The sequence below is a fragment of the Colletotrichum phormii genome (assembly GCF_030913505.1).
Source record: "Colletotrichum phormii strain CBS 102054 chromosome Unknown BDP81scaffold_14, whole genome shotgun sequence".
Lineage (NCBI taxonomy): Eukaryota > Fungi > Ascomycota > Sordariomycetes > Glomerellales > Glomerellaceae > Colletotrichum > Colletotrichum phormii.
In genome coordinates this window covers 1,013,018-1,039,645 of record NW_026851456.1, presented here as the reverse complement: position 1 = coordinate 1,039,645, position 26,628 = coordinate 1,013,018, and the positions used below count along the sequence as shown (strand labels likewise).

The window sequence follows — 26,628 nt, the reverse complement described above, 5'->3', positions numbered from 1 at the left end:
GATATTCAAGGAAACAGAAGCAGGAAGGAAATCTTTTGAAATCACACAAAACCCTCGAACAACAGACTTGTACCTTTTTTTCTCCTTTGTCAAAATCTTTTTTCGAAGCTGAACAGCAACCCATGATACCTGTACTAAGAAAGGGGCCGGATGAAGAGTTGTACGAGAGCGTGTGGGTGAATGAAGCCACTGAAAGTTGTAGATGTACACCATACTTTTACGAAATGAAAGATACCCCCAAGATTGATGCTTTTATGATCTCATTTGCTCCTAAAATATATGAAATTCCTATGCCTACTCCTTAAACCCTGTCTTGGCGTCGTCAATTCCATGTGTCTTTGTTATCATGCTATGCAATGCTATAACCCCGCCCCCGCCCGCCGCCCGTTTCCCGCAAACGCGCGGGCCGTTCCCCCCTTCTCCTCTCGAGATTGATATAATCCAAACAATATTCGCCCAAAGTAACCTACTTGTTTTAAACAAATACCGATGATGTAGTAACCGGACAACCTTTTCACTTGCGTCTTAGTTGCCTGGTATTGGGCCTGGCCTCGTCACTGAAATCAAATCCCCCAATGGTGGAAATCTTCTTCCTGGCAGGCTGGCTGACGACAGGAGGCGCAGCCGCCGCTTTGCCGGAAACCTCGCCGCCAACGCTGGCAATCTTGCTCATCATCTTGGCCCGATGCTGCTGGGCGCCGGGGTCTTGGTACTGTATTTGCGTCGACGGCGGTTCCTGCTCCTTCTCCTGCTGGGGTTTCTCCTCCACCGTCCGGCCCATCGAGTCCATGCGCGACTCGGCACTTCCGCTAGATGCCGCCGATGCGTTGCTTACCGCGCGCCCAAAGATTCGTTTGACCCGTCTTGTCGGCTGCTGCGGTGGGCCTGAGCCTTCCATGTCAGGGGCATTCTCGCCGCTGGGTTTCGACTCGATAAGAGTTGCGAGTTTGGAGGTGAGGTCTTCTTTCTCAGCATCCTTCATTGCGTCCCGTTGACGTTTCCGTTCCGCCTCGTCGTCCTCTTTTGATCTCGTCTCGGCCTGGCTTTCCTCGGCGGCTGGATCAGCGCCACCCTCGGCCTCAACAGGAGCGTGCGCTTCAGTTAGAGAAATAGGGGTCGCATCTAGGCTGTCGGCCACGCTCGTGGTTCTGACCAGACCCGCCCGTTGTATGACTGGCCGCTCCGCGTTCAACTCGCTGGGCGGTACATCTGTCAAGGGCGGTGCCACAGTTCCAGCACCGAAACTGTCTGCCTGATGTGTCTTGGCCGTTTGGAACGGGAGAGAGGCGGTCGAATCAGCTTTCGCGACTGTCCTCTCGGGGTGTGCGAAAACCGATTCCGATGACTCCCTAGCGGCTGGAACCTTTGTGTTTGGTGCGGTAGGTTTCCGTCTGCCTTCATCGTCTTGGAAGGCTGTCGTGTCGATTCCACCCGCAACTGTAGAGTGTCTTGCGGCTGGCTTCCTCGAAGCTTGAGGCACGGGCTCAGACCTTGTCCTTTGGAAAGCCTGCTTCATATCCTCCCTAGTTGTCTCTTTGGCCTTTGGTTTGGGCTGGAGACTAGATGGCTGGTCTAGCTCAGCAAACATGAATCCCTTGATGGGCACATTGTAACCTATTGTCATGCACTCCCAAAGCCACTCCGAGCTGACGACCGGGATGTCATTGTCGATGGCCAATTTGAGCTTCTCTTTCCTCGTTTCCGCGAGCGCTCTACACACCAGCACCGAGGTCGTGTCATTTAGCCTTGATGCGAATTGGGCACCGATTTGTGTGATTGCCTTTTCTACATGCAGCAGATCGATTCCACCAAATCCCGCTGTGCAGATGGAAATATCCTTGAAACCTTTGATGGGAAAGACGGGCAGCGGACGACCTAGAATGTGATTATCTGGGTCGCGGAAAGCTTTGTTATGCAAACATCGCTCGATGAAGAACTCGGTCACGACTTGGATCTTGTCGATGTGCTCGGGCGGAACTCGAAGGTGCGTTGAAGGCTGGGATTCCTGCGGGACAATCAAAAGCCTGCGGGCTGGCCTCGCCTCGTAGCCTTTGGTGGAAAGTTCTTCGAAGGAGTTGCAGACTTGCCCACCTAGGGATACTATGGTCTCGGCCAGAATCTTGGATTTCCATGGCTCAAATCCAGACATGAAGAAAGAGCATGGGGAGAAAATGCCCGCGTCAGGAGCAGGCTGGATCATTCGATCGTGGATGCCAGAATCCTGAACCTCAATCCTGTCCGCCGTATCACCAGGCCCGGCGGACTCGCCCGAGGGCTTGTTACTGAGGATATCTCCCCAAAGCATGTCTCGCTGGCTGCTGAGCTTCATGCTGGCTGTTTTCCTGAGCTTCCTCTGGCCAACCTCGCCGGCGCCCGATCTCGGTCGTTTCCCTGCGGATGCCTTCTTTGGTGTAACTCTGTTCCAGGCGCCTTGGCCTTGCTCATCGGCCGGCAGGACGGGGTCGAAACACTGCTCGTCGAGAATCAGGCCGCGCTCGATGCTCTGCTCGAGCCAGGCCAGTGATACGGTGCGGATGTTCCATGCTCTGGCGGCCTTGTACTTCTTTCCCTCGGGTTTTCGGACAATCAGGTGCGAGACTCGTTTCGTTAGGTCGCCGGTGTATGCGCCGCCGTTGGAGGTAATTTTGTCGATGATGCTGTTGCGTTGATCGGCTGGGAATGGTCAGGTCTGTTTTGAAAAGAGTGATCCTAGTCGACTTTGCTTACGATCGTCGAAGCCTGTCATACAAAGCAACAGACTCCCGCGCTTAGCTTCAGTAGAATCGGCTGCATCGACGACATGGCCACAGGTCTCCAGCGGCATGAGCTGCCACTCTCGTTCGAGGGCCGCAAAGTCAATATCAGCATCCTTCATCCATAGATCTCCTACTGCATCGATCCATTTGGCATCCATGACCTTGACATCAGTTCGTTCTTTGGCGACATGGCGGTATTTGGGTGTGTCGTAGTCTCCAACAACAAGATGTGTTACGTCGGGTGTTAGATCGTACTTGTGGATGCCTCCGAGTTCTTCAGTCTTTGTGGCTACTTGTGTCTATGTAAATGTCAGAAGATGGTATATGGCGAGGTTGTGGAAAGCAGAAGAGGGAGGTCGGATCGAGGGTAGGCAGAGGGGCGCATGAATGTGTGCATCACAACGTACTCGCTGGTCTGGCGGGATGCTTGTGCAGCACACGACAACGCCCTTGAAAGGATGCGCAGGGTCGACGGCCGGCTCGCTCGAGTCCCGACTACGTGGGGAGTCCATCCTATGGCATGTCGCTAGCTGTGTGGTCCTCGAGGCAACTTTCGAGACTGGCTTTCCTGTCGGGGGTTGGATGTTCAGAATGGAAGCAGTTGGTCTTTGTCGCTGCAGCGTACGAAGTACGGTACCTCGCCTCATGCAGCAACGGGACGGCGCGTCGAGGAAAAAGTCGCGTCTGCTGCCTGCCCAATCAATTAAAACAGTTGTCAAGCGCAACAAGTGCCATTGGTAGACGCCATTCTTGGTGGGGCTGCTTCGGGCGTTTGAGAGGATTTGTACGGTGTACCTCCACTAGAGTAGGCGCTGCGCAATGTGAAGAAGGTGCTGTGACGAGTAAAAACACAGTGCATTTGCCAGGCCAGCAACGTGCGCAACGAGACGACTCTCACCTCAGACTTGAATTCTCACTTAGGGTTCCTCACTGAAGCCTCGCTCCAGGGGAATTGTGTTTAAATGAGTTAAGAGAAAGACTTGTTTGACATATTTCATTTGGAGACTAATCGGTATTACATGAGTTCCTTGAGCATATGCCAACCGAACTCGCTCCTCAAGAATAGCCGTCTTAGTGTAAGCCTGAACTCGTAACAGTTATCCCCAAGGCATGAAACGGGGAATCATATGTAAACTGCCAAGTACGAAGAAAAGCTTCAGGGATTGGGAAGTTTGAAGATAATAGAAAGAAAAAAACAAGTCCATGTCAGCCTCATGGATAGAGAAAATCTCGAATTTTGCTGTCTCTAAAATCAGATCTGAGAAGAGATGTCGGACGACATCGCCTACCTTACACAGATGAGATCTGATGAGAGGCCATGAATCTCTCAAAGTTTCGAACGGGAACAGCGATGATGAAACAGGCATACCGAAAAGAATGAAGAATAGAAGGTTTGAGGGTCTTTGCAGTGAGTTTGAGCTGGCGAGCATGAGATGTAAGTATGGAAACACGGGAGAATGTTCCCTCTTAGATGAGGCCTAATAAGGAAGGCGGGGTCAAAGATGCGGGCTCTTGCGGTCGGAGGGTCCCACTTCCCGCCGTCGACGGCCCGCCATTGAACCTACAGCACCTTTTTAAGTGAGGTGATCACTGAGCAGTCCTTTGGTCACCCACCAAGGTGAGAAAGAGAGAGAGCCTTACCGCTAAAAAAAAAACACAGAGTGCCCCGCCATTCCTAGACAGGAAGACCTTCAGCAACCAAACTGGAAGGCATCGCTCGTTGGCTCTTACCCCACCATCTCGGCTTCAGCCTTGCTTCCTCCCACCCCTCCGAAGCTCGTTTCCACCACCTTACTTCCTCCCTTCCCACTGACCACACCACTGCAACGGCGACTTTCAATCTCACGCACCCCGTCACGTCTGACCTGCACGAACATCGTGTCGTCTCCTCAACAAGCGGCTTACCTTCGACCTCTTCCTTCCTGCCTCGAAGCGCATTGCCCTATCGCCGATACCGTTCTTCGTCGCATCGTTACCGACTCTTGAAAGCGGCCGATTGCGTCACGCGACTCTCTCAACCCACATCCGAACCAAGAAAGCAGTTTTGGGCAACAAGGCCATAACCAGACGGGGGCAGAACTGCTGCAAGCACAATGGCGCCGACGTCGACCTCCCAGAAGGCGGTGAACACCCAGTTCGTTCAGTTGACCGGTGCAAGCGACAGAACTGCACAACGGGTGAGTCCAAGAGAAGAATAGCGTCGTGGCTCTCGTTGTCGCGGCCTCGGTTTTTCGTCTATCTTGCCCTCCTCGCATGCGCTTTCCCAATTTCTCGTCGTCGTCCTCGGCTTCGCAAGGCGTGGACCGCGCTGTTGAATTGGCGGCGAAACCTCGAAGCCTGTCGTGCGCCGCTACTCTGCGTTGCGCTGCGTTGCGTTGTGCCGTCTGGTAGCTGGAGCTTGACTGGGCATCGACGCGATGCTGCCTTGGCGGGGAAGGGAGGGGCAGCTGATGGAAGACGAGACCGCCCACCGGGCTGTTGGATTTTGAAGACGGAATGGAATGCTGACTACAAGCTTCCGAATAGTACCTGAAGAACGCCGGATACAAGCTCAATGAAGCCGTCGATGCGTAAGTGCAACTCACCCGATATACCTTTCGGGATTTCTTATTGTCCCCGCCGCGGCGGTTTTGTTTCGTTTCGTTTGGTCTCGCCCCTAGTTGTTTGCTCGACATTGCCGCCGTTTCTGCCATCGCCTTTTACCGCCCGTTTAATGTTATCCGAACCACTCATCTCACCATGCGCCGGCCCTTCTCGGGCAATTTGGCCTGCAGCGCACGCAAGGATACCGCGTTAGCATATACTTGACTTGCTCCGTTGTTGGCCCGGTCTGAGATGCCCTTTGTGGGGGAAACGCCGCCGAACCCTCCTCGGAGCGCTACTCAGCGTTGCGCTGCTCCAATGCACCCGTCGGAGAGAGGCACCTCTGCAGCTACGAGGTCACAGTTCGCTCCTTGGGGATACATTGTTGCCCACACCGCAGGAGAAAGGCCGAGTCCACGCCGATCGACAATTCCTCCTGAAACATTCACGCGGATGGAATGGCCCTTAAAGCAACTAGATGCCATGCCAGCCGCCACCTAGTTGCTTTGATCGGCCGTTTCCCGTCTATTGGTCGATCTAGTTGACGCAAGTGCCTCGCCTTTCCGGACTGGACCGGCTGTCACCCCAGTGCCACTCATCACGAAGGTCACGGTCCTTTGTATGGAAAATTCGACCAACATTCATCATCCTCCCGAGCATCCTATCTCAAACGACCACACGCAGCCAGCACATCTTTGTATATCTGAACTCGGTTGTCCCGGTTTTACATCAGCCGACGTACTCCGTTCTTGTTCTTGGATACGCCAGAACCGCGAAGCAGGTTGGGACTGAGTGACGTCGAGAGAAGGAAGGAGCATCAAGACGATGGGGTGGAGAGGAGTGAAGAATGCACTGCCTACCAAAGGCTTGAGTTTATGGTCATCGAGACGCAAAGCATCTAAAAACAACCTCGTTGCTGAGGAGAAGAATCACTCTGGGTATTCCACCCATTCAGTTCGCCATGTACTGCGCAAAGTTGCCAGCTGACATGCGCCTCTTAAAGCTTCAGGAGCCCAACATCGTTTATGTTCTCATGAAGTTGTTGTTTCTTGTATTGCAGTAAAACATTTACTGACAATTCCTAAAAGTTACTTCTCTGGCGGTAGTGGAACTTCCACTCCTACAACTTCTGCGCTTGATACTTCGTTGAATCAAATGTTCGACAAGCTACGAGGTATGATCCCACGGCCTTATACCTTCGTCCCATGACTAACAGCAGATAGATGACACAACTGACGATAAGAACTCATTGGGCCTTGACAGCACGATGGCATACCTCGGCAACATGGGCGTCAACATCGAGAATGCAGAGCTGCTGGTCGTGATGGAACTTCTTCAGGCACCCTCTGTTGGGGAGATCACCAGAAAAGGCTTCGTCGATGGCTGGAAGGTGTCGGGGTACGGGTAACCTTTCCAGCGTCAGTCTTTAGTAGACTAACATGATTACAGTGCTGCGACGAGTCAAGCGCACATCTCCCATATCAAGTCACTCGTCAGCAGTCTCTCGACTGATCCTGCTTACTTCAGAAAGGTGTACCGGCACACCTTCGTCGCCAGCAAGGAGGATAACCAGAAGGCACTCAACCTTGAGATTGCTATAGTCTACTGGAACGTCCTCTTTTCGCCGCCTGGATGGGAGTGGAAGACGAAGAACCAGGACTGGCTGCAGCTGTGGTTGAAGTTCCTCGAAGAGAAGTGGACCAGATCTGTCAACCGCGACATGTGGAACCAGATTCTCGAGTTTGCGACCAAGTCCATGGCAGATGAGACACTGTCCTTCTGGAACGAGGATGGAGCATGGCCTAGTGTGATTGATGACTTCGTGGCTTGGTGCAAAGAGAGAGGGATTGGCAAGTCCGAGACCATGGACTTGGACGCTTGAAGGCATTATAACAGACCAATGGATCGGCATCACCACACAAGGCCGAAACTCACGACTAGAGGTTATTGATATAATGACTGGGACGAATCCGACGACAGCAAGAGAAGTGCAAATCGGCGCACTTCCCACACTTGGTACATAGCAGCGGGGCGTTGATGGACAGCGAGGCCGCTCAAACTACAGAGATAGGCTGCATCGGGAGGCCAGATATCATGACCAGTGGTAGAGATTTCCAGCATTAGCCTAGCGCAAGCAGCCATGAACTGCAGACATCCGATTGACAAACGCCCGACTGTGAAGGAAAAGGTGCATGTTTTTTCAACGCAGTGGTTTAGAGAACCTTTGCGTCCAATTTGTATCAGTGGCGTGCCACGTAGTTATACACTCCGAACTATCGTCGGCTTTATACATGCGCAATCAAATGTCCCCGGCGCCGGCTCGGGGTGGATCCCGTATCATACAACGACTGTCATTTTGAGGCCCGCGAGCCATGATTCCCGTCTTCCACGCGGGCAAAACTCAACCCCACGCCCTGTGGCTACCAATCCCTCATCTCGAGGTCATGGTCATCGGCATTCTAATTCTACGTCCCCCACGAGAGGAGGACGTTCTTGTCTTCAACGCCCTTCACTGATCCCACTTGACGTCTCCGAAGCGGGCCATGGTCTCGAGCTTGCCGTTGCCGAGCTTGACGTGGGCGGTGCGGATGACGCGGGGGTCGAGGTTGATGGTGGTGCGCATGTCGGTGTGTGTGGCGGAGGAGGCGTCGTAGCGCATGACAAAGTAGTGGCCTGTCTTGTGCTTCATCTGGGCCTTTGCGACGGGGCGCGGGAGGGTGAAGACGCCCCAGTTTGAGATGCCGCGGATGACGCCGCCGTTGCGGAGGACGATTTGGCCGGCGGTGAGGGCGATTCTGTGGATGGTGTTTGGTTAGAATTCGGAAGGATCTTGAGGGATGGATAGGGTTCGTGGGAGTAGATGAGGGAGGTGCTGGGTTCGAAGGGGGTTTATGGGAGAGGTGTATGGATCGCGTACTCTTTCACCTCGGCGAGGGAGCCCGGTCGCACCTGGAGATAATGTTAGTCATTTGTTTCAAGCGACTGATATAAATAGTAGAGTATGGTGCCGACTCACAATTCCTATGAGTTCGTACAACATCTTGGTATCGACATTGACGCTATACTGGGGATGATTCGAGGTTCGGAAGAAGCTCCAACTGACGACGGCCAAATTATTTCGGGGGTTCATGCGCCACAGGATGGAATTTTCCGAGATGTGGCTGGTGTCGAGACATGGAGAGAAATATGGGGTCGAAAAGGAGCTTCAGCCACGACCGTGTCGCGCGTGATGAAGTTGGTCATTGGCACTGTCCCCGCGTAGGACCCGGCCAATCCAGGTGACGGGATTGTCAGCACTGGGTCTCTAGGTCTCTAAATAGTGCTTGACGCCTCACTTGAATCAAGACTCAGGTCTTGGTTACGCTTGATGGGAGCATGATTACTTATTTACACGGCCTCTTGAAGGATAGCCAAGGCTCATACAACTGCCCCGAACCCCCGCGTGCCGCCAAAGACATATTCCGCTTCCTCAGATATCCAAGCACCGCAGAAAACAGTTTCGCCTTCCTAGAATGCCAGTCTTGGGCAGTACTTGGGCATTCCGAGGAGCTAGTCTTACACTGTACTCTTACATAGCCGACCCATTGATGTCGTAACACCGTTAAATGCGTGAATATACAGGACCAGCCACGGTCGTTTAGATCTGACTCTTGCTCGTCGCACGCCAGAGACGCCAAGGCAGTTTCCAGCTCGCCTTTACGGTCCACGGGTCAAAGTTGGTCCCCTCGAGGTTCGTCAGGTACTCCTGCGCAGGTACAGCCTCAAGCAGCACCCCGAACCCTCGCCGGAGGTCCCGCTGCGTGTCGTCCTCTTCCGGCTCGTACACGTGCTCCGCCTCTCCCTGATGCTCAAACTCGTGACCGGCGTCCTGCCCAGCCTTGAGGTTCTTGAGCATCTCCCGCGCCGTAATGAGGTGATCATTGGCCCGTGTCGCCACCTTGAACACGGCGTCCTGAAAGCCCTCCGCCTGCGGGCCGTACCGGAAGACGTCCTCCTCGCGCAGGTTCACCTCGGCCATGATGTCCAGCGGGAGGAGCAACGCGGGATCTTGTCGGCCGCCACCCGGCCCGGCGTGGGACTTTACAGGCTGCTGCTGCGGCGCCGCTAGCACAGGGATGCCGCGCAAGACGGCCACGATGCCGCACGCCTTGCCGATGTGACTCGCCAGATGATCCACCTGCATCGAGCGAAGCGGCATCGACGCCAGCGTGGCGTACATGAGCGTCGAGTACGTGTTCTCGGCGTACTCCTCCAGCGCGGCCAGCGACGCATACGGCCTGTTGTCCATGTGTTTCGCCCGGGTCTTGACCAGCCGTTGCACCCAGAACTTTATGGAGCTCGCCGTGGCATTGTTTGGCGAGCGCGCGCGCAGGTCCTGCAGCGCCTGGTGGAGGAGCACGCATATCGGTTCGGCAGGGGGCACGCCGGCAAAGGTCTTGTCGATGGAGTCGCGCCAGAACTGCATGCGCATCTGGCCGATGGTCGGGTTGGAGACGAGCTCGGGGAGACGTACGAGTTCGAGGTTGAGGCTGCGGAGGGCGAGGTAAGTGTCTGTTGCTCGCGCCGGGACGAGGCGGCTTATTATGTGCGCATCGTAGTCGCTGTGCCTATGGGTGTGTACAAGTTAGCATCTTTGGGGAAGCTCGAGTTGCCATGGTTCTGGAATGATGCTACGTACTGAAGCTGCGATTGGCAGTATTTCCTCGCTTTGACGACGTCTGCGTCTGTGACGATGCCCCTGGTGCCCCGTGGAGGGGTCTGGACAAGCCTTCTCAGGCCATGGCCGGCGATCCGTGTGCGATTCATTCAGGAAGAGACGCTGGTGTAATGCGCCATGTCGGTGCTGCCTTTGTAATTCGCGAGATGCGGCTGGATAGAGTACCTAGGTGTGGGACTTTTTTTCGCCGCTGCTAAGGTACGGACACTGTACGTGCACTAAAACTCCGAGGTCGAACTTTTTGGTCGCGAGTAATGACGTCTTTGCCGGGGTGTCTCTTAATTGACTTACCTCAGCAGACACGCAGTCACATGACGACCCGACGCGCCCCGTCGCGCTGACTGATCCGCCTCGCGTCTCCCATTCTCTTGGTCCAGGTACTTTTTGTGGCGGCCCGTCTTATTCAGTGTCAGTGGCACACCACCCAACACGACCCGCCATCGTCGACACTTTTATGGTGGCGATCTGGGCAGTCATGGAATACCCACAGTCTCCTGAACCTCCCGCGAAGAGGAGACGCTTCTTTGCCGCCTCGGACGACGACGTGTTGAGCCATCGGTCCAGCCCGGTGCTGCCCACCCCGCCAACGCAGCTGAAGCAGCGATTCTTCCAAGATGTCGACGATCAATCGCCCCAAATCAAAAGTGAAGATGTTGAACCCCCATCTTCGCCATCGAAACCACGGGGACCGCTTGTAGAACAGCCAGTCGACGATGCCTCCAACCGGTCCGGCCCGTCTGCAGATGCGCAGCGCGAAGAGTCTGCCATGACTTTCGACCAGGAGACATTTGAGAGCTTCATAGGAGACAAGGTTACGGCGGAAGTGCTGGATGTAATCCGTGACAGCTGCGACAACAATCTCGAGCGAGCTGTCAATATGTACTTCGATGGCACGTGGAAGAACCTCAAGAAGAAATCTCCGTCTCTCAATGCTATTTCTCTACCACCACCAGCCGCAAGAGCGAACAACACGAAGCAAGATTCTCCCATGGAGGATGCGCCAAAGCCGGTGAACAGACGCACAATGCCCGAGGCAAGATATATCGGATCTCTCGGTGTCGAGGGCTGGGCCACACGAAGTGGAGCAAACCTGCTTAACCACGGAGATGTAGTCAGAATCGAACGGCAAAAGATCCAACCACCAAAGTCCAAGCTGAATACCAAGTTCGGCGTCGCAAACGCCCCTCAGCGTGGACCAGCTCCGGGCTCAAAGCGAAACGACGTATTAGTGCGATTTACAAACAGTAGCGGGTCCGAGATTGGCAGGTTGGAGAAAGAAACAGCTGAATGGGTCTCGACGTTGATGGACCAGCAGATATGCAGGTTCGAGGGTACCTGCGTATACGCCCCTGAGCGTCTGCGAACAAACGACACTGTCTTTATCCAGTTGAAGTGTTATCTTCTAGCAGCAGCATTCCGTCGGCCCGGGTTCAAGGTGTCAGACAATAGGGCGGCCGGTTTCTTCGAGGAAAAAGAGTCGACCGAGGAGAAGGAGCTGCGCCTCAGGCAAGTGGCGCTGGTGAAGCTCTTTTCTGAAATCAACCTCGAACCCACGCGAGCTAATGCCACTGCGTCGAAACACCAGCGACAAGGCTTGCTGCAGGCTGCAGAGATGGATGAGAAGAAGGAGAAAGACCCCGCCAAGCCAAGCGACAAAGCGCCGGGATCGTCGCCCCCTTCAGACGAACAAGAGGAAGGCGAAGAGCTGGAGCAGGACCAGCTTGATGCTCTTTATCGCAAGGCCCAGTCATTCGACTTCAACACACCCGAAGCGGAGCCTGCCGATACCTTCGCCATGAACCTGAGACCCTACCAGAAGCAAGCGTTGCACTGGATGATGACGAAGGAGAAGGACCAGAAGAGCAACAGGGAGCCAAGCATGCATCCCCTGTGGGAGGAATATACATGGCCACTCAAGGACACCGACGAAAAGGAGCTTCCTCAGGTCCATGATCAGCAACATTTCTATGTCAACCCATACTCGGGAGACCTTTCTCTCGATTTTCCTGTTCAAGAGCAAAACTGCCTTGGCGGTATCTTGGCCGACGAGATGGGTCTCGGCAAGACCATCCAGATGCTCAGTTTGGTACACACCCACCGCTCCGACTTCGCGCAGCAAGCCAAGGCGATGGGCAGTGTTCCCACGTCCGTCAACGAGCTTCCAAGACTTGCGTCCAACTCATCAAGCGTGCTAAACGCCCCATGTACAACACTCGTCGTGGCACCAATGTCGTTGTTAGCTCAGTGGCAGAGCGAGGCAGAGAAGGCCTCGAAAGAAGGCACTCTCAAGGCCATGGTGTACTACGGCAACGAAAAGGCCAACAACCTCCAGGCCGTGTGCTGCGCCGCAAGCGCAGCATCTGCGCCTGACGTGGTCATTACCAGTTATGGTGTGGTTTTGTCAGAGTTCAACCAGGTTGCGGCTAAGAAGGGTGACAAGTCGTCTCATATCGGATTATTCTCGCTGAACTTCTTCCGCGTCATTCTGGACGAGGGCCACCTCATCAAGAACCGACAGTCGAAAACTGCCAAAGCGTGTTATGAAATATCTGCCGAGCACAGATGGGTGCTGACTGGAACGCCAATCGTCAACAAGTTGGAGGATCTGTTCAGCCTGGTTCGTTTCCTTCGTGTGGAGCCTTGGAACAACTTTTCGTTCTGGAAGACTTTCATCACAGTCCCCTTCGAGTCCAAGGACTTTATGAGGGCACTTGATGTGGTGCAGACAGTGCTGGAGCCATTAGTTCTCAGACGTACCAAAGACATGAAGACGCCTGATGGCCAGCCGTAAGTGGATGCATTCTGAGTTACTGCATCTTAGCTAACCCCTCAAAGACTGGTACCACTTCCACCGAAACATGTCGAAATCGTCGATGTCGAGCTCAGTCAGACAGAACGAGAGATCTACGACTACATTTTTACGAGAGCCAAGCAATCGTTCAGGGAGAATGTGGAAGCAGGCACGGTCATGAAAGCGTTTACTAGCATTTTTGCTCACATTTTGCGCCTACGCCAATCTTGTTGTCATCCGGTTTTGGTGCGAAACAAGGAGCTTGTCGCGGACGAGGTAGAAGCTGGAGCTGCGGCTGATATGGCTGCCGGCCTTGCGGACGACATGGACCTAGGTTCCCTGATTGAACATTTCACAGCAGCGGTATCCGAATCGGAATCCAACACAGCTGCGTTTGGAGCGCATATCCTCGGCCAGATCCGCGACGAGGCCGAGAGCGAGTGCCCGATTTGTGCCGAAGAGCCCATGGTTGAGCAGACGGTCACTGGATGCTGGCACTCTGCTTGCAAGAAGTGCCTTCTGGACTACATGAAGCATCAGACAGATCGGCATAAGGTGCCGACCTGCCCCAACTGCCGAGCCGAGATCAACTATCGCGACCTATTCGAGGTTGTTCGCCACGACGACGATCCGGACGTGTTCAAGAAGTCTAAGATTAGTCTACAGCGCTTGGGCGTGAATAACTCCTCAGCCAAAGTCGTGACCTTGATCAAGTCCCTGCGTGACCTGAGAAAAGAGCAACCGCGGGTCAAGTCTGTCGTCTTCAGCCAGTTTACATCGTTCCTGACGTTGATTGAGCCGGCTTTGGCGCGAGTCAACATCAAGTTCCTCCGCCTCGACGGATCCATGGCGCAGAAGGCTCGCGCGGCGGTCCTCACTGAGTTCCAAGAGTCAACAACGTTTACCGTGCTGCTCATCAGTCTCCGCGCTGGTGGTGTGGGGCTGAACTTGACATCAGCAAAGAGAGTGTATATGATGGACCCCTGGTGGAGTTTTGCGGTCGAGGCTCAGGCGATTGATCGCGTGCATCGCATGGGTCAAGATGAGGAAGTCAAGGTGTTCCGCTTCATCGTCAAGGGGAGCGTGGAGGAGAGGATGCTTCGGGTCCAGGATCGGAAGAAGTTTATGTGAGTTGACCCCTACATGTGCTTCATGTGCGACTGTTTGCTGACTTGACGCTCTTAGTGCTACGTCTCTTGGAATGATGAGCGACGAGGAGAAGAAGCTTGCACGGATCGAGGATATCAAGGAGCTTCTCAGCTAAGTGCGAAGTTTCGCGTAATGGTTCTCATGGCTGGCATATGTGCATGTATACAAGGCGTTCGTGGGGAAACAATGCCGGAGATGGCAGGATCAATGATAAACATAGTGTACATAGTGCTAGGAACCGGTGAAAGAGCTCGGTGCAGCACGACCTTGCCGGTAAATACGGCGCAAGCATCTTTAAATGGACATATTCGAACTCGATCATCTCGTGCGTCTGTTAATGCATGGTATGTGGAAGTGACAGGTGCTGTTTTCTCTTCCAAGCCACAAATTGACGGCCAATAATCTTCCACATGCCTTGAGGCCAACACCGCGAGTGAGCGCATATTCACCAACAGCTTCTTAGACTTGGGAGATAAATCCAAGAATATACACGGGATCCTCCAAGTATCTCACATGCGATGTCTCTTAGGCAGCGAAACATCTTTTCCGACGATAACCCGCTTTTCCCCGGGTTGCCTCACACGCTGCGCCTTCCTACCTCAGTCTGTGACTCTCTCGCGCTCACCTCACTCACCCGCCCAGTCAGTCACCACCAACAAAACATCAATCACACTGCCCAAAAACAAAAGACAACTGAGCCACGCTGAACCCGCACCAGACCGCGGGTCGTTTCAAAAACAGAAAAAGTCATTTTACCCTCTGCCTGCGAAAGGTAAAAAGTGCGACCAACTGACTACATAATACTCGCAGTTCTCTCTCTCAGTGCCTGGTGCTGCCTGTCTCACTTGCACAGGCAGACGCTCACTCAATCACATGAGAAAACACCATCACCACATGACCAACAACCACCCGCGCGACTCGCAGCGCCACCAACGACCAAGCTAAATCATTTTAATCCACAAGTTCATCCTGCTACTGAATCGGGACAAAAAGTCGAGGAGGGGCCTCAGAAGAAGAAAAAGAAGAGCGATTCATCTTCCTCTTTTCTCTCTCTTTCTTTTCCCTTTCATTCTTTTGCACCTATACGACCGAAGACTGATTCACTTACACCACTGAGCATTCACTCTTTACGACTTACACACACTCGCTCAGCTCAACTTTTACTCCAATCGCACAACTAGCACAACTAGCAGCACGACAAAACCCCAATGCATCCCGATCCCCCGTGGTCATGGATGGCTTATTACGCACACTAACACGCTCCCGCAACGCCGCGCCGTCCCCAAACCGCGGCGGCCGCGATCGCAACCGACACAGCGGCGGGCGCGGAGGCGGAAGCGGCAACAATCACGGCCAAATCGAAATCATTCTCGAGACCCTCGCCCGAGGACTCGTTGAATATGCCGTTCAGAAGTATATGAAGAAGCTGAGCGGCGGGGGTGACGAAGACAAGAACGGAGGAGGAAGGAGAAACCACGACGACCGGCGCCTGAGCACGCGAGGCGGCAAAGACCATGGCCATGACGATGACGAGCGCGCTAGGGGCGGCGTTCCGAATATGGATATGGAGATGCTGGAGCACTTGGGCAAGAACATTCTCTCCAAGGCTATGGAACGCTTCGGCGGTGGTGGGGAGGAGGATGAAGAAGACGACAGGCGCGCGGACGAGAGAACGAGTGGACGGAAACACGGCAAGGGACGAAGAGACAGCCGGGACCATGACGCATACTCTCGCGACCATTCACAGGATCGCTCTCACGGGAGACGACACGCCGGCGGCAGCAAAGACGAAGACCGCGACCGTGACCGGAGAAGACGCAATAGCCGCGACAACGGGTACCCTCCACACCGCGGCGGCTCGCCCTCGCCGTCGAGACACCATCGCGGTGACGACGAGACTCACCGCCGCCGCCGACGCGGATACGGGACCGACTACGCGCCGCTCAAGGAGGAACTGGAGACGCTCTCCAATACAATCATCTCGCTGAACGAGCGGCAGCCCGGACACGCCGACTGCGAGTTTTACGATGCGTTTATGGAGCGCTCGGGGAAGGTGCAGGAGGCTATTGGTTCTGTCTTGGTGCAGATTCGGGAGAGGGAGGAGAGGAGGGAGGAGAGGCGTGGTCGACGGAGGGGTTGAGAGAGGGATTTCCTTTTTCTTAGAGGAAGCGCATACATGATCGTGAGATACCCAGATGCTCTTCCCGGACATAGCTTGATGAGGATATGGCGACTAGAGCGATGATTTTGACGATGGTCTGAAATGGCAATGCCCAGTAGCACAGAGGCAATACCCAGATTTCTCTTTGCTTTGAATTTTTCGGTAGCGATGGGGCTGAAGGGGGTGGATTGATGGTTTGAGTAGAGTATGGTTTGTAGGATAAGGTAGGATCTAGAATAGTTGCAACCTCCCTCCCGTCCCGTCCTTGTTTGCTACTCTGAGCGACCGCAAGCACGTGTTTTTCGATGGGAAGGGGAGGAAAGGTTGCAGAGTCAGCAATGGCCAGCTTGTATCATAGATGCAAACGCAAACATGACTGGTTACCGACCTTGTGGTGATTTGATGCGTGTGCTACGCTGTGCTACCTCATCTGGCTGTTTGGGACTGGCTTTCTGGAGATCGTGGAGGCGTGCCTGAAACGGCATCATGGGATTTCATGCAGAGACAGATTGTCGTGGGTTTGCCGCTTGCTTCTCTAGTTTCAGATGTGTAGGGTATGTCTCATTGCTTCTCCTGAAGACTTTTGTTTCGTAGCAAACGGGCTCTGGGAAGCAAATATGCTACCAAGCTTGAGAGAGTTCGAAGATGATTCATACAATTATCGTCACCTTCCCCCCTGAGATGGAAGGCAAGACAGAGATAGTCATGGCGATGACTAGATTGCGAGAGAAACACAAGCCAGCTGAGGCCAGACCTCAGCCGCCCCTGACATGGCGCCAATACCGACCTCCACAATCCATACAAGCCATCTGGTACGCCGAGGAGAGGAAGGCAGAATAGCAGGAATGCTCATCGGCTGTCTTATCGGTGGCCTGGCCGCAGTGAGCCTCATATACTTTTGCTTCAACTGCGTCTTCTCCCCCAAACCACGCAAAAAGACGGGTCTTCAAACACCACATATACATCCCCATAAGCCTCATAAGCCTCACATACACCACATTTATCCAAAGGCGAAAATGGATGCTCACATACATCCCCCTCGACACCCGCACGTACATGGATGGACGCATCACCATCATCATCACCACCATAAACACGGCCATCATCACCATCATGCCAAGGGCAAGGCGAAGCCCAAGAAGGCTTGCAAGAAAGCAAAGCCGAAGGCCAAAACTAAGCCGGCGCGGCGCAGTAAACGTTCTTCGCAACCTCGCGAACCTGCGATACGCTTCATGCCCATGCCTCCTATGACGGCTATGCCCATGCATCCAGCGCCGGTAGCTGGTATGGGAATGGACATGCCGTTGGGCGACGGCTTCATCGACTACGGGCCGGCGCCTGGGCAGGACATGGGGTTAGAGATGGGATGGGGTGTGGACCCGAACTTCCGGCTGGAGCAGTTTGCCACGGAAAATGATGTACATGGTGACAGGGAGGTGAGTTGTAACGAGTGCTGCTACTCCTTCTTCGACTCTTTGTGTGGTATCCAGCCTGAGGCTCGAGATCTGAGAAGGGAGGCTGCTGGTAATGGGGCTGTGATTGTGGAAGACAATGAGATGGCGGCTGTGTAATATGTATAGTGATGAAGTTGGTCTTTCGAGGGAGGCATATTGCAATATCCGGTCATTTTCAGTAAGGGCGAATGTTCCAAAGACGAGTTGGAGGCTAAATGGCAAGGCTATTGTTGTTCACATAGAACCAAGAGATACATATATCAAAATACTTGAGACAAAGAACAAAACAACAATTATCAATTCAAGATTGTATACACCGCAAACGTACAACACTACTGGGGTCAGTAGGAAAGGTAATGGCGCCTGGGTTCGCCTTAGGGTTCCATCCGCCAACTCCCGCTCTGGACAAATGTCAAATCCTGCATAATACAACTCACTTCAGGTCAAGGGGTTCTTCTTTCATGTCAGGGGGTTTTTTTTTTTTTTTTTTTTTGACGTTTCACGGAGAAGGAACCAACGCACCTGAGACTTTCTTTCACAAGGTCTCTCCCTAATAACACAAGCCTCACCTGGGTGAGGGTGTAACGCCAACCCAAGCCTACTTCTCAGCAGGGGGGTCAGCCGGGGTATCAGCTGGAGGGTCGGCTGGAGCATCGGCCGGAGGGTCGGCAGGGGGGTCGGCAGGCGTGGCAGACGGGGCGGTAGAGCGTGGTGCGGAGTGCGGCGCTGGAGGAGGTGGATGTGAAGCGGGGCCGTCATCGGCCGAGCTCTTTGAGCTCCTTGAGCTGTATGACTTGTGCGAGTGATGGCGGCGGCGACGACGATGTCGACGGCGACTGATCTTTTTGAGAGACACTCTGTAATAGTAGAGAAAGGCTCCGGCGCCAAGGATAAAGATGAGGATGGCCACCCCGACCGTGACACCAACGGTCAGGTTGGTGGTCTGGCCACCTGATATCGAGACCTGTCTCTTTGTGATGTCGTTGATGGTTTTGTCCGCACGCGCTGCCACCTCGAAACCGGGGGAGCGAGGCTCTGCCCCAAGACTGGAGCTCCTTGGCGCCCGGCCATTGAGGGGCTGAGGGATATACATTCAAAGTGACAGGAGAAGGCGGGCGTCGACGAAGTTGAGTCGAATAATAGAAGACCTAAATGGTACAACAATGATCAAAGTATCACGAAAGAGGGAGACCGAAATCGTACGAAAAGAACAGTTTGGGACATGATGAACGTGGAATCAGAGAAAGCAGAACGGTCTGCATAGCAGATAGAATGCGAAAGGTCCACGACACATATTTAACCTCACCATCTCTTGGGCTGCTATGGATGAGATGATGGGCAAGATGAACGGGGGGTACTGACGGTGTAAGGTAGCTGGCAGCTCGCCTGGGTTGAAGGAGGTTCCGTGGTGAATCCGAGAGGATAACACCGGGGGCGCATATGCAAGAGTGGCATCGTGCAGCGAATGCGGAGGAGAAGGAGAAGGGAGTGTAAGACTGTATATCCGCCTCAAACGAGCAGCCGAGAGGCAAAGCCAGTCTCCAGATGCAGCAGACTCAGGAGCAGGCTGGGCGCGATTATGCGCGGTCCATGCAGCTGCCAAACCAATGAACCGGTGGTAGGCGTGGCGATGGTCCCCTACCGCAGCAGCTCCCGCACTCGTCGGGCCGCTCGTAGCCCAAGGGTAGTCTCTCGAAGCTATTGCTGGTGGTGTCGTGGGGGGACACTTTCCGCCAGTCACGTTGGGTGAGGCTTTCGTCTACCATTCACCTGCAATGGGCTGGTGGCCTCCTGCTGATGGCGGCGACTGCACTGGCTGGTCTTGGCCTGGCTGGATCGTCTTCTTCTTCTTCTTCTTCTTGAAGATTCGGTAGTCGCCCCTCCAGAGTGTTCTTCTGCGGTACCGGACGTGATAAGTGAGCAAAGGGCGGTGCGGTTGGAGGCAATGATGGAGATCGTAGATGGCTGGTTGGGCATCAAGACTATCAAGGGGCCAATTGGTACCCGCCGCCTAGGTGAGCTCGCGATCGAACACGTCGACAAGTGTCAAAGGCTAAATGAGGCCTGTTTGGAGTGGGCAGCGGGGCCGGCGGGTGTTCCATCGTGAGAAAAGGACGAGTCGGTGACGAGGAATGTTGACGGATGGATCTCACGATGGATCCTTTCCACCTCGTCTTCAGTTGCCAGCAGTGCAGTTCAACATCGTAGGGGGCAGCGACGAACGAGCTAGAAGGCCTGGGGACCTTGAGGGATGCTGTGGCGGTTGGCTTACTTAAGTGGACTGATGACTCAGCTGTTCCTCTTCCTCTCCTTCCTCAAGTACACCAGCCCGACCAGTCCTTCACATCCTCTTCATTCTGGGGAATAAAAACATCATCCTCGGTCTTCAAGCCACGGCTCTGGCTCCTTGATCCTGAACCAGGCTCCCTCGCCTTGGAGCAGACCAATTAAGCAGGCCTTCTTGGGCCGAGCAGACAGGGCGAACCGGCAGCGGTCTCCCAGCCAGTCGGCCTACACCACGAGCCGCCATGCAGCTGCATCCTGCAGTCGTCTACAATTTCTCGTCTTTGGCCCAATCGGGCATCACATCCTGCCGCCAAACGACATTTCGAACCGTGGTATCGTCACCTGGATACCATGAAAGAGACTCTGAGCAAGTGCCATGTGTCTTCTATGCACAATGTCTTGCAGCTTGGGCCAGAATTCAAGGAAACCCTCCCCCTTACACCGAGGCATTGTGCTGGGAGTCGGGGAAAAGGAGCCAGTGCTATTATCATTTTCACCGATACGCAAAACCCGTATCTTCTCCCTTTTGACCCATTGTCTTTTACGAGTTCAAATTGTTCTGCCGCCGCAACCGACCACCAATGTAGACGACCTAGGATCTAGCCTTGCCATTTATGGCAGTTTACTTCCCGCTTTTCAAAAGTGCCAAAGAAAGGGTGTCTTTGTTGACCTCTTTGAACATGGTGGCGATGCCTGGACATCCCTCGAGATTCTATCGACTCGCTGACGTCTCTTCGCTCTCGGTCTACCCCAAGACTGCGAGCCGGATGCTTCAGCCAAGCAACTTGTGGTTCCTACTCTCTTGTCCTTCTTAAAAAGGCGACATCACCAGACTGCCCTCTACTTGAAGTTTGAACCTCTGTTCTGCTAATCCTCAGATCTCGCCGACGGACTGATCGGCACTGTTACCGCCCTCCCGTTAACCATGTGTATCCTTCTCACGAGAACCTTCAAGTGTTTTCCAGGCGGGACACCCTCGCAGCATACCTTCCGGTATGTTATTCGATGCGCCAGCCCGAGATATGCCGAGTGTCTAAGCCCAAAAGCTCTCGCCAAGTAATCCGAGGAATACGATATCCCCTGTCACGAATGCACCGGCAAATTCCTTCAGCAGCCCTTCACCAAGCCGAGGCGATTCACTGAGAGCATGGTTGATGAAAATGACATAGAAGCACGAGCCGCTGCTGAGAATTATGTCAAATCCATGGTCGAATTCCTCAACATGGCATTGATGGAGGCGTCATTTCCGATTCTGAATAACCCTCATGACGATCAACTTGTCTTTCGAGTCAGCAAAATCGAGACAGCCTGTCGCTTCAACAAGGACCATGTCGGAAACGGTGCCTATTGCGAATGCTTGGAGAGAGACGATGCCACCAAGGAGTTCAACACGAACAGGATGACTGAACTTCACAACACCGCTGCGGCCATGCGGCGGATTGTTTCCCACGCATACTGGTTCCCTTGGCGAGGGTTCTGGCCCGGTCCTGTCACCGGCAATCGAGCACAAGATAGAGTGGAGGTATCTATCCTTAGCCCACACCCAGAGGCCGGCCAACGATGGAGAGCTCGATCCCGAATTTCCGTCTGTCGAACAATGCATTGAACTCCACCGCCAAAAGCCCGACTTTACGTTTCTAGACAACCTTGGCAACCGAAAGCCTGACGAGAGTGAATCACTTACAGTCGTGCCCGTCCTGCAGAGCGCTCCTGATATCCTCGGCCGAGTCGAAGTTTTTACGGATTTACTGACGGAAACAATCGAGTCTTTTGGCGGGAGAGATGGGTGGGAACGCTCTCTACTTACTTCTAATTTTCCTATAACATTGTTCGCTGAATATGCCGCGGCCACCTTTGATGCGCGAATGCAAGTTTCCAACCTTGTTTCGCGTCTCCTGGCCCACGATCCAGGGCTGACCAGGGCACGAATTGCTTCCATCGGCCGGATATTCCTAAAATTCTGGCATTTCGACACGAACGTTATGCGTGCCAGCTTCTCCCAAGACCTACGCCGATTATTTGACAAACTCGTCATTCACACTTACGAGGCCATCGTACAAAGGGGTTCCGGTAGATTTCGGAGTGGTGCGTACGCAGGCGGAATGCTCACCAGCCCTGGCCACTACAAGCATACCGAGTATATCATCCTACGCAACACGTCCATGAGGTTGAAAGACGAGTTCTACAGACAGGGCCTCCTCGAGAGCGTCGTCGCGCCGCTTACGAAGGCGGAGCTTCAGGAACTGGACCTGGCCGACACGGACTGTTTTGTCTGCATGGAGCCGCTGGGGACCGGGCAGGATCCGCACGCGGCTGTGCGGTTTAAATGCGCCGCGGAAAAGCACGTGGTGGGAAAGAACTGCTGGATGAAGTCTCTTCGCCGCATGCGATCAAAATACAACTCGAGGGAGTTGAAGTGTCCCTTGTGCTCGGACTGCGTGCTGAGTGACTGGAAGACGCCGTTCAATAACAACCATCTTTGGGCTTGGGATGTCGTCCGGAGTACCCTGCCGCAGTTGGCCCAAGAAATGGGTGATGCAGGGTACGCTGAGCTTTAGAATAGAACATGAGTTGTGGTTGTCGGTGTTAATCATGAGGGATATTGGTTGGGACATGTCATGGCAAAATTCTGATTCCCATAAGATGTGTGTAGAATAGTCCCCCGGAAGCTAGGCATCGGATCGCTCGTTTACTATATCACCACTTCATCAATGACTTCAACCTGTTTCCTCACCTTTTCGTTCCTTGGTAGATTTGATTCATTCTCGTGAGCTCCCACCACATATGCGATCAGGTGTCCGAATGGCTCGTGGCACGCAATACGACAAGACCATCAACGGCACATCGCAGTGAGTTTTACGCTGACGGCAGCAATCAGTTTCCCGAGACGATGTATAAAACGCGACAGTACCGATTCTCTCTGCTGCTGTGCGGTTAGCAGGAGCTTTTTGTTCTATGATCAGAGATCTTGAGTCACAACTGAGCCCCTCGCTTCTACAGGATCAGCACCTCATACAAACGATCTGGCTGAGCCTCTTTGACAGATGATGGTACTGTACCGGATCAGGTAAGAACAAACACTCATTGTGAGTGAGCATCCCTTACGTCTCGTGTGTTCCTCTCGAATCGAACTTGCGATGTGGCATACTATTTAAGTCATGCCCCGTGGAGAGTCTTTCTCCTCATCTTGAACATCTACAAGTCAGTCACGTTTTCTTTCCATAGTCATTCCGATCAGCTATTTCTTTCCGCTCGCAGCCATCTTTACCAAGATTCATCCTAGATATTCTCAGACCTCATCACCAATTCTTCGAATCTCCCACTAGCAGAGCCATGTACGTCTCCTCCCCCCGCCGCGGCCGCGCCGTCCCCCCCAACCCAATCCGCATCCGCCGCCACGCAAACAGCCCCCTCTTCGCCGGCCGTAGCCCTGCCCCCTGGACGCCAGACCACCCTGTCCCGACCCCTTCGGCGGCCCCGGACTCCGCCGATACCCCGACGTTCCCCGTGAGCCCCTCGTCTGAGTCGCCTCCAAAATGTAAATCGCTTTGGCAGTCATTGCAAGAGTCGTCTCCGAACTATTATAAGCCGTTATGGGCGACAACGGATTCGGAATGGGGGGGGCTCGCCGGAGTCGCCATACTTTTCTGAATTGGACCCGGCGGAGGATAGCCCGGGGGCGGTGACTCCCGGTTCTGGTTCCGGCACTGGGATTATACCGAGGACGCCGGCTAGTACGCCTGTTGCTAGACGGTCTGGGTCTGGAATTGGTGGGCGTAGGGGTGGGCTGTCAAAGTTGAGCAGGATTCTGTATTCTCCTGGGTTGCCTGTTTCGCCGCCGTTGCAGTGGTGGAAGGGTGAGGGCTATAGGCCGGTTCGTGAGACTGATGGGGGGGATGAGAGTGAGAGGGATGGGAGGGAGCGCGACTCCGGGTTTGAAGCTTGAGAGAATCCAGCGGAAGGGGACGTTGGGTGTGAAGACGTGTGTTTGTCATGGGGGTGGGCGTGCGAAGCCTATGGTGTGGTGGAAATATCCGTTGGTAATCTTGCTGCTGGTGCTTATCCTATTGTATGTTCCCTGGAAGGGGTGGATTTGAGTCACCCATGGTATTTCTAGCAGTCAAACTCTTTAATTTGTCTCGAAATGACTTGAAGTTGGTGAATATCAAGAGTCTGGTTTACGGGTTAGCTGGGACTATCTCGATGAGGTAAGGTAGACTTGGATGACAGACTGCTGCCATCTCTAGAGCTTTCCATGCCCTGTCCTCAAGGTCTTTGTTCCTTCCTATTTACTAGACATGAAGGCTTCCGACCCCAGTCGTTTGAGGTTGTTGATACGTACCTCAGAAGGCCAGAAACCACCTCACAGGCAGGTGCGACCTCACCTTCCCATCCCTACGGCGGAATAGCCAAACACCGAAACCTCCTTCCCAAAGAAACGACACCTCCTACCTTACATAGTCGACAAATGTCACGAGTTATGGCACACAGCAATGGGCATACGGAGTGTGGTAAAGTGGCTTAACCTATCAAAGTGGAAATAGACAAAAGAGAAAGGTCTATATACAGGATGTATGTGATATACACGTGATACAGCACGTGACGGGCGCTTCGTGAGATGCGGTTACTATCCCTGTTACGTGACACACCCCCCAATTGCTCCCGCTAGGGAGCTATTGTGCCCAGGATAGAACCTCTGAATACCCTCACAAAGGCCCGATTTGGTCGAATGTAAACAAAGGAAAAATAAACGCAAGGGATACGCGTCTTATGGAGCGCGTTTGTTGTGAATAGCTCCCTCGTCTGAAGTGAATGGGATCCCAACCAGGAATAGCGCGTAGTCTGCTGCTTCCGGTGTGTGAATTAGTGAGGGCGAGGCTGCCTGGCCGCCTCGCGTATATCCAAATTCTCGCGGCGCCGCCTGGCTGTTGTTTTTCTTTCTCCTTTCAACCTCTCGCAGTTGCCGTAGGTGCCCCCGTCTGCTGCGCGCGCGCACCAGCGCCGTCGAATCGCTTGCTAATTTTATTCTAGATACAAATATCCAACATGCCCGGTAGCAATAGTAAGTTTCGCGCAACTTTTACGATGTGTCCCATGTGCGGATTGTGCGGTTTGCTAAAAGTTTGGACAGACGACGTTATTGACAAGCCCCTCGTGGTGGTCTCCCCCCCGCGGCCCGCCTTCCCTCCCGCGCATCCGGGCCCCGTTCCCGAGCTCCCTCTCCCTGGCCAGGAGGACGTTGCGGCTGCTGGCGGTGATGCCGAGAACTCTAAGGAGTTCGAGGCTCTCGTCGGCGGTGAGGACGTGGGCGATGATGAGGGTGAGGGCGGTTCTGGAGGCTCCGGTGATGAGCTTTCCGACCCCCCTCCCTCGGCGTCCGAGAGTGAGGAAGAGTCTGAAGAGGAGGAGGATGATGATGATGAGGACGATGTGCTCTCCGAGAAGGGTATGTGGTGTGCCATTATCTTCGAAGTTCGCTTCTGACGTTGTTTAGACTCCAAGAAGCGCAAGGTCTCTGCCCGCTCCGCCAAGAAGAAGGGCGCCAAGAAGCAGAAGAGAACGCCGAGAGGCCAAGGCAAGCCCCGCGGTAAGTGTGGTTGGTTCTTTTCGCTATTCAGGACTTGTCTGACGTGTGCTTAGTCCCCAAGAAGCTCCTGGGCGAGGCTCCCGAGGAGCGGGATGTCCAGTGCCTGCCCTGCCTTCGGGCAGCCCTCCGGTTTAACAACCGTGATGACGGTGGTCGTTGTCTCGTGGGAAGTCGTGGCCGGTGTGCGCGCTGCTTCAACGGCCGTTCGGCCGAACATTGTGTCGACGTGCCCGTCGTCATGCGGCCAATGGCCTGGGCTCTCACAGAGGCCATCGTGGGTGGCGCTTCCGCTCTCGTAAGTACATTGTCTTTTGCTGTTACTGAAATCGCACTCCTGACACGGGTTTGAAAGGAAATCTCCAAAATCCGCAATGCGGTGAACTGGATAATGGCCCACCAGGGCGAGTACGAGGATCACATCCGCTTCTGGGCGGACAAGTTCCCCCCCCCCGCGAGCCCCCCGGCCCCTCCCCCGAGTGCGCCTGTGTTGTCTGTTGCGCCTGTTGTGGTCGTTTACGACCAGGCTCCTGTCGCTCCGCCCGCTCCCACCCCCCAGGTCGTTGACCTGACGGTCGTTCCGCCTCCGGCTCCCCCTGCTGCTCCGGCTGCTCGTGGTTTCGAAGACTTCGAGGCGCGCAAGGCGCGGTTCCTGGCGCGCGTTTCTTCCCTCCTCGCCGCCGACGCCATGGTTCCGGCGGTTTCGTTCTTCTTGGACCAGGAGTTCAAATAGTGGGCGCAAGCCCGAGTCGTGTTTCTGTGTGCGTGTGCCCTGCGGGGCATTGAGTTTTTCTAGGCGTGGCCCAAATTGATTATTTCTGACTACTTTGGCTGTTTATGATGATTTCTCGCGCATCGTATAGGTTGAGAAGTGTGCGGAAATGTTCGAACTTGGCTCGTGAAAGGTTTTTGGTAAGTCCGTCTGCTGGCATGTCTTCTGTTGACATATAAGCAACCTCGAAGCTGCCTCTGGCGTGCTCTTGTCTGAGCCACATGTTCTGTATATCGATATGACGAAGCCGGGTAGCTATTCTTTCCCCTTCCCCCACGACGAGTCGAATCGTCTGCTGATTATCGCAGTTGACTGACCATACTTCTCCTAAGTCTAGGGCAATGTCCATAAAAAGGCGCTTCAGAGCCATGGTCT

The 26,628-nt window shown here is 54.1% G+C and overlaps 12 protein-coding genes across 12 annotated transcripts; 6 read left to right on the top strand and 6 right to left on the bottom strand.

Annotated features, from left to right (window-relative positions):
• Window positions 1–381: 381 nt before the first annotated feature.
• Window positions 382–3,338, bottom strand: BDP81DRAFT_432142 (BRCA1 C terminus domain-containing protein). Its single transcript, XM_060590745.1, has 3 exons — window positions 3,164–3,338; window positions 2,728–3,055; window positions 382–2,673 (listed from the first exon to the last, which is right to left on the bottom strand). The coding sequence occupies exons 1-3, from the start codon at window positions 3,266–3,268 to the stop codon at window positions 515–517; spliced, it is 2,592 nt and encodes an 863-aa protein (XP_060443477.1). The 5' UTR covers window positions 3,269–3,338; the 3' UTR covers window positions 382–514.
• A 411-nt stretch (window positions 3,339–3,749) lies between these two features.
• On the bottom strand, window positions 3,750–4,196 carry BDP81DRAFT_432141 (uncharacterized protein; the record flags this gene model as incomplete). The annotated part of the gene is made up of 1 exon (XM_060590744.1): window positions 3,750–4,196. A coding segment is annotated over exon 1 (285 nt), but the record flags the coding sequence as incomplete, so codon positions are not given.
• A 22-nt stretch (window positions 4,197–4,218) lies between these two features.
• On the bottom strand, window positions 4,219–5,556 carry BDP81DRAFT_54041 (uncharacterized protein). The gene has a single exon (XM_060595961.1). The coding sequence runs from the start codon at window positions 5,447–5,449 to the stop codon at window positions 4,658–4,660; it is 792 nt and encodes a 263-aa protein (XP_060443475.1). The 5' UTR covers window positions 5,450–5,556; the 3' UTR covers window positions 4,219–4,657.
• Window positions 5,557–6,358: 802 nt separating this feature from the next.
• Window positions 6,359–7,350, top strand: BDP81DRAFT_54031 (Cullin binding-domain-containing protein). The gene is made up of 3 exons (XM_060595960.1): window positions 6,359–6,513; window positions 6,563–6,737; window positions 6,789–7,350. Exons 1-3 carry the CDS (start codon window positions 6,495–6,497, stop codon window positions 7,219–7,221), a joined length of 627 nt encoding a protein of 208 aa, XP_060443474.1. The 5' UTR covers window positions 6,359–6,494; the 3' UTR covers window positions 7,222–7,350.
• Window positions 7,351–7,848: 498 nt separating this feature from the next.
• On the bottom strand, window positions 7,849–8,379 carry BDP81DRAFT_323603 (30S ribosomal protein S6; the record flags this gene model as incomplete). The annotated part of the gene is made up of 3 exons (XM_060584808.1): window positions 7,849–8,134; window positions 8,257–8,288; window positions 8,356–8,379. The coding sequence occupies 3 exons, from the start codon at window positions 8,377–8,379 to the stop codon at window positions 7,849–7,851; spliced, it is 342 nt and encodes a 113-aa protein (XP_060443473.1).
• A 117-nt stretch (window positions 8,380–8,496) lies between these two features.
• On the bottom strand, window positions 8,497–10,272 carry BDP81DRAFT_432132 (squalene/phytoene synthase). Its single transcript, XM_060590743.1, has 2 exons — window positions 10,018–10,272; window positions 8,497–9,946 (listed from the first exon to the last, which is right to left on the bottom strand). The coding sequence occupies exons 1-2, from the start codon at window positions 10,143–10,145 to the stop codon at window positions 8,977–8,979; spliced, it is 1,098 nt and encodes a 365-aa protein (XP_060443472.1). The 5' UTR covers window positions 10,146–10,272; the 3' UTR covers window positions 8,497–8,976.
• A 197-nt stretch (window positions 10,273–10,469) lies between these two features.
• BDP81DRAFT_378145 (DNA repair protein RAD5) lies at window positions 10,470–14,313 on the top strand. The gene is made up of 3 exons (XM_060586792.1): window positions 10,470–12,843; window positions 12,892–13,974; window positions 14,033–14,313. The coding sequence occupies exons 1-3, from the start codon at window positions 10,511–10,513 to the stop codon at window positions 14,109–14,111; spliced, it is 3,495 nt and encodes a 1,164-aa protein (XP_060443471.1). The 5' UTR covers window positions 10,470–10,510; the 3' UTR covers window positions 14,112–14,313.
• A 914-nt stretch (window positions 14,314–15,227) lies between these two features.
• BDP81DRAFT_396108 (uncharacterized protein) lies at window positions 15,228–16,136 on the top strand (the record flags this gene model as incomplete). Its single annotated transcript, XM_060588145.1, has 1 exon — window positions 15,228–16,136. One exon carries the CDS (start codon window positions 15,228–15,230, stop codon window positions 16,134–16,136), a length of 909 nt encoding a protein of 302 aa, XP_060443470.1.
• A 1,253-nt stretch (window positions 16,137–17,389) lies between these two features.
• Window positions 17,390–17,728, top strand: BDP81DRAFT_324085 (uncharacterized protein; the record flags this gene model as incomplete). The annotated part of the gene is made up of 1 exon (XM_060584850.1): window positions 17,390–17,728. The coding sequence occupies one exon, from the start codon at window positions 17,390–17,392 to the stop codon at window positions 17,726–17,728; it is 339 nt and encodes a 112-aa protein (XP_060443469.1).
• On the bottom strand, window positions 17,720–19,101 carry BDP81DRAFT_432128 (uncharacterized protein). Its single transcript, XM_060590742.1, has 2 exons — window positions 18,134–19,101; window positions 17,720–18,012 (listed from the first exon to the last, which is right to left on the bottom strand). Exon 1 carries the CDS (start codon window positions 18,702–18,704, stop codon window positions 18,210–18,212), a length of 495 nt encoding a protein of 164 aa, XP_060443468.1. The 5' UTR covers window positions 18,705–19,101; the 3' UTR covers window positions 17,720–18,012; window positions 18,134–18,209.
• Window positions 19,102–21,044: 1,943 nt separating this feature from the next.
• Window positions 21,045–22,728, top strand: BDP81DRAFT_378143 (uncharacterized protein; the record flags this gene model as incomplete). Its single annotated transcript, XM_060586791.1, has 2 exons — window positions 21,045–21,370; window positions 21,819–22,728. 2 exons carry the CDS (start codon window positions 21,045–21,047, stop codon window positions 22,453–22,455), a joined length of 963 nt encoding a protein of 320 aa, XP_060443467.1. The 3' UTR covers window positions 22,456–22,728.
• A 2,215-nt stretch (window positions 22,729–24,943) lies between these two features.
• BDP81DRAFT_451353 (uncharacterized protein) lies at window positions 24,944–26,214 on the top strand (the record flags this gene model as incomplete). Its single annotated transcript, XM_060592619.1, has 5 exons — window positions 24,944–24,959; window positions 25,029–25,343; window positions 25,392–25,484; window positions 25,538–25,779; window positions 25,837–26,214. 5 exons carry the CDS (start codon window positions 24,944–24,946, stop codon window positions 26,212–26,214), a joined length of 1,044 nt encoding a protein of 347 aa, XP_060443466.1.
• Window positions 26,215–26,628: the final 414 nt, after the last annotated feature.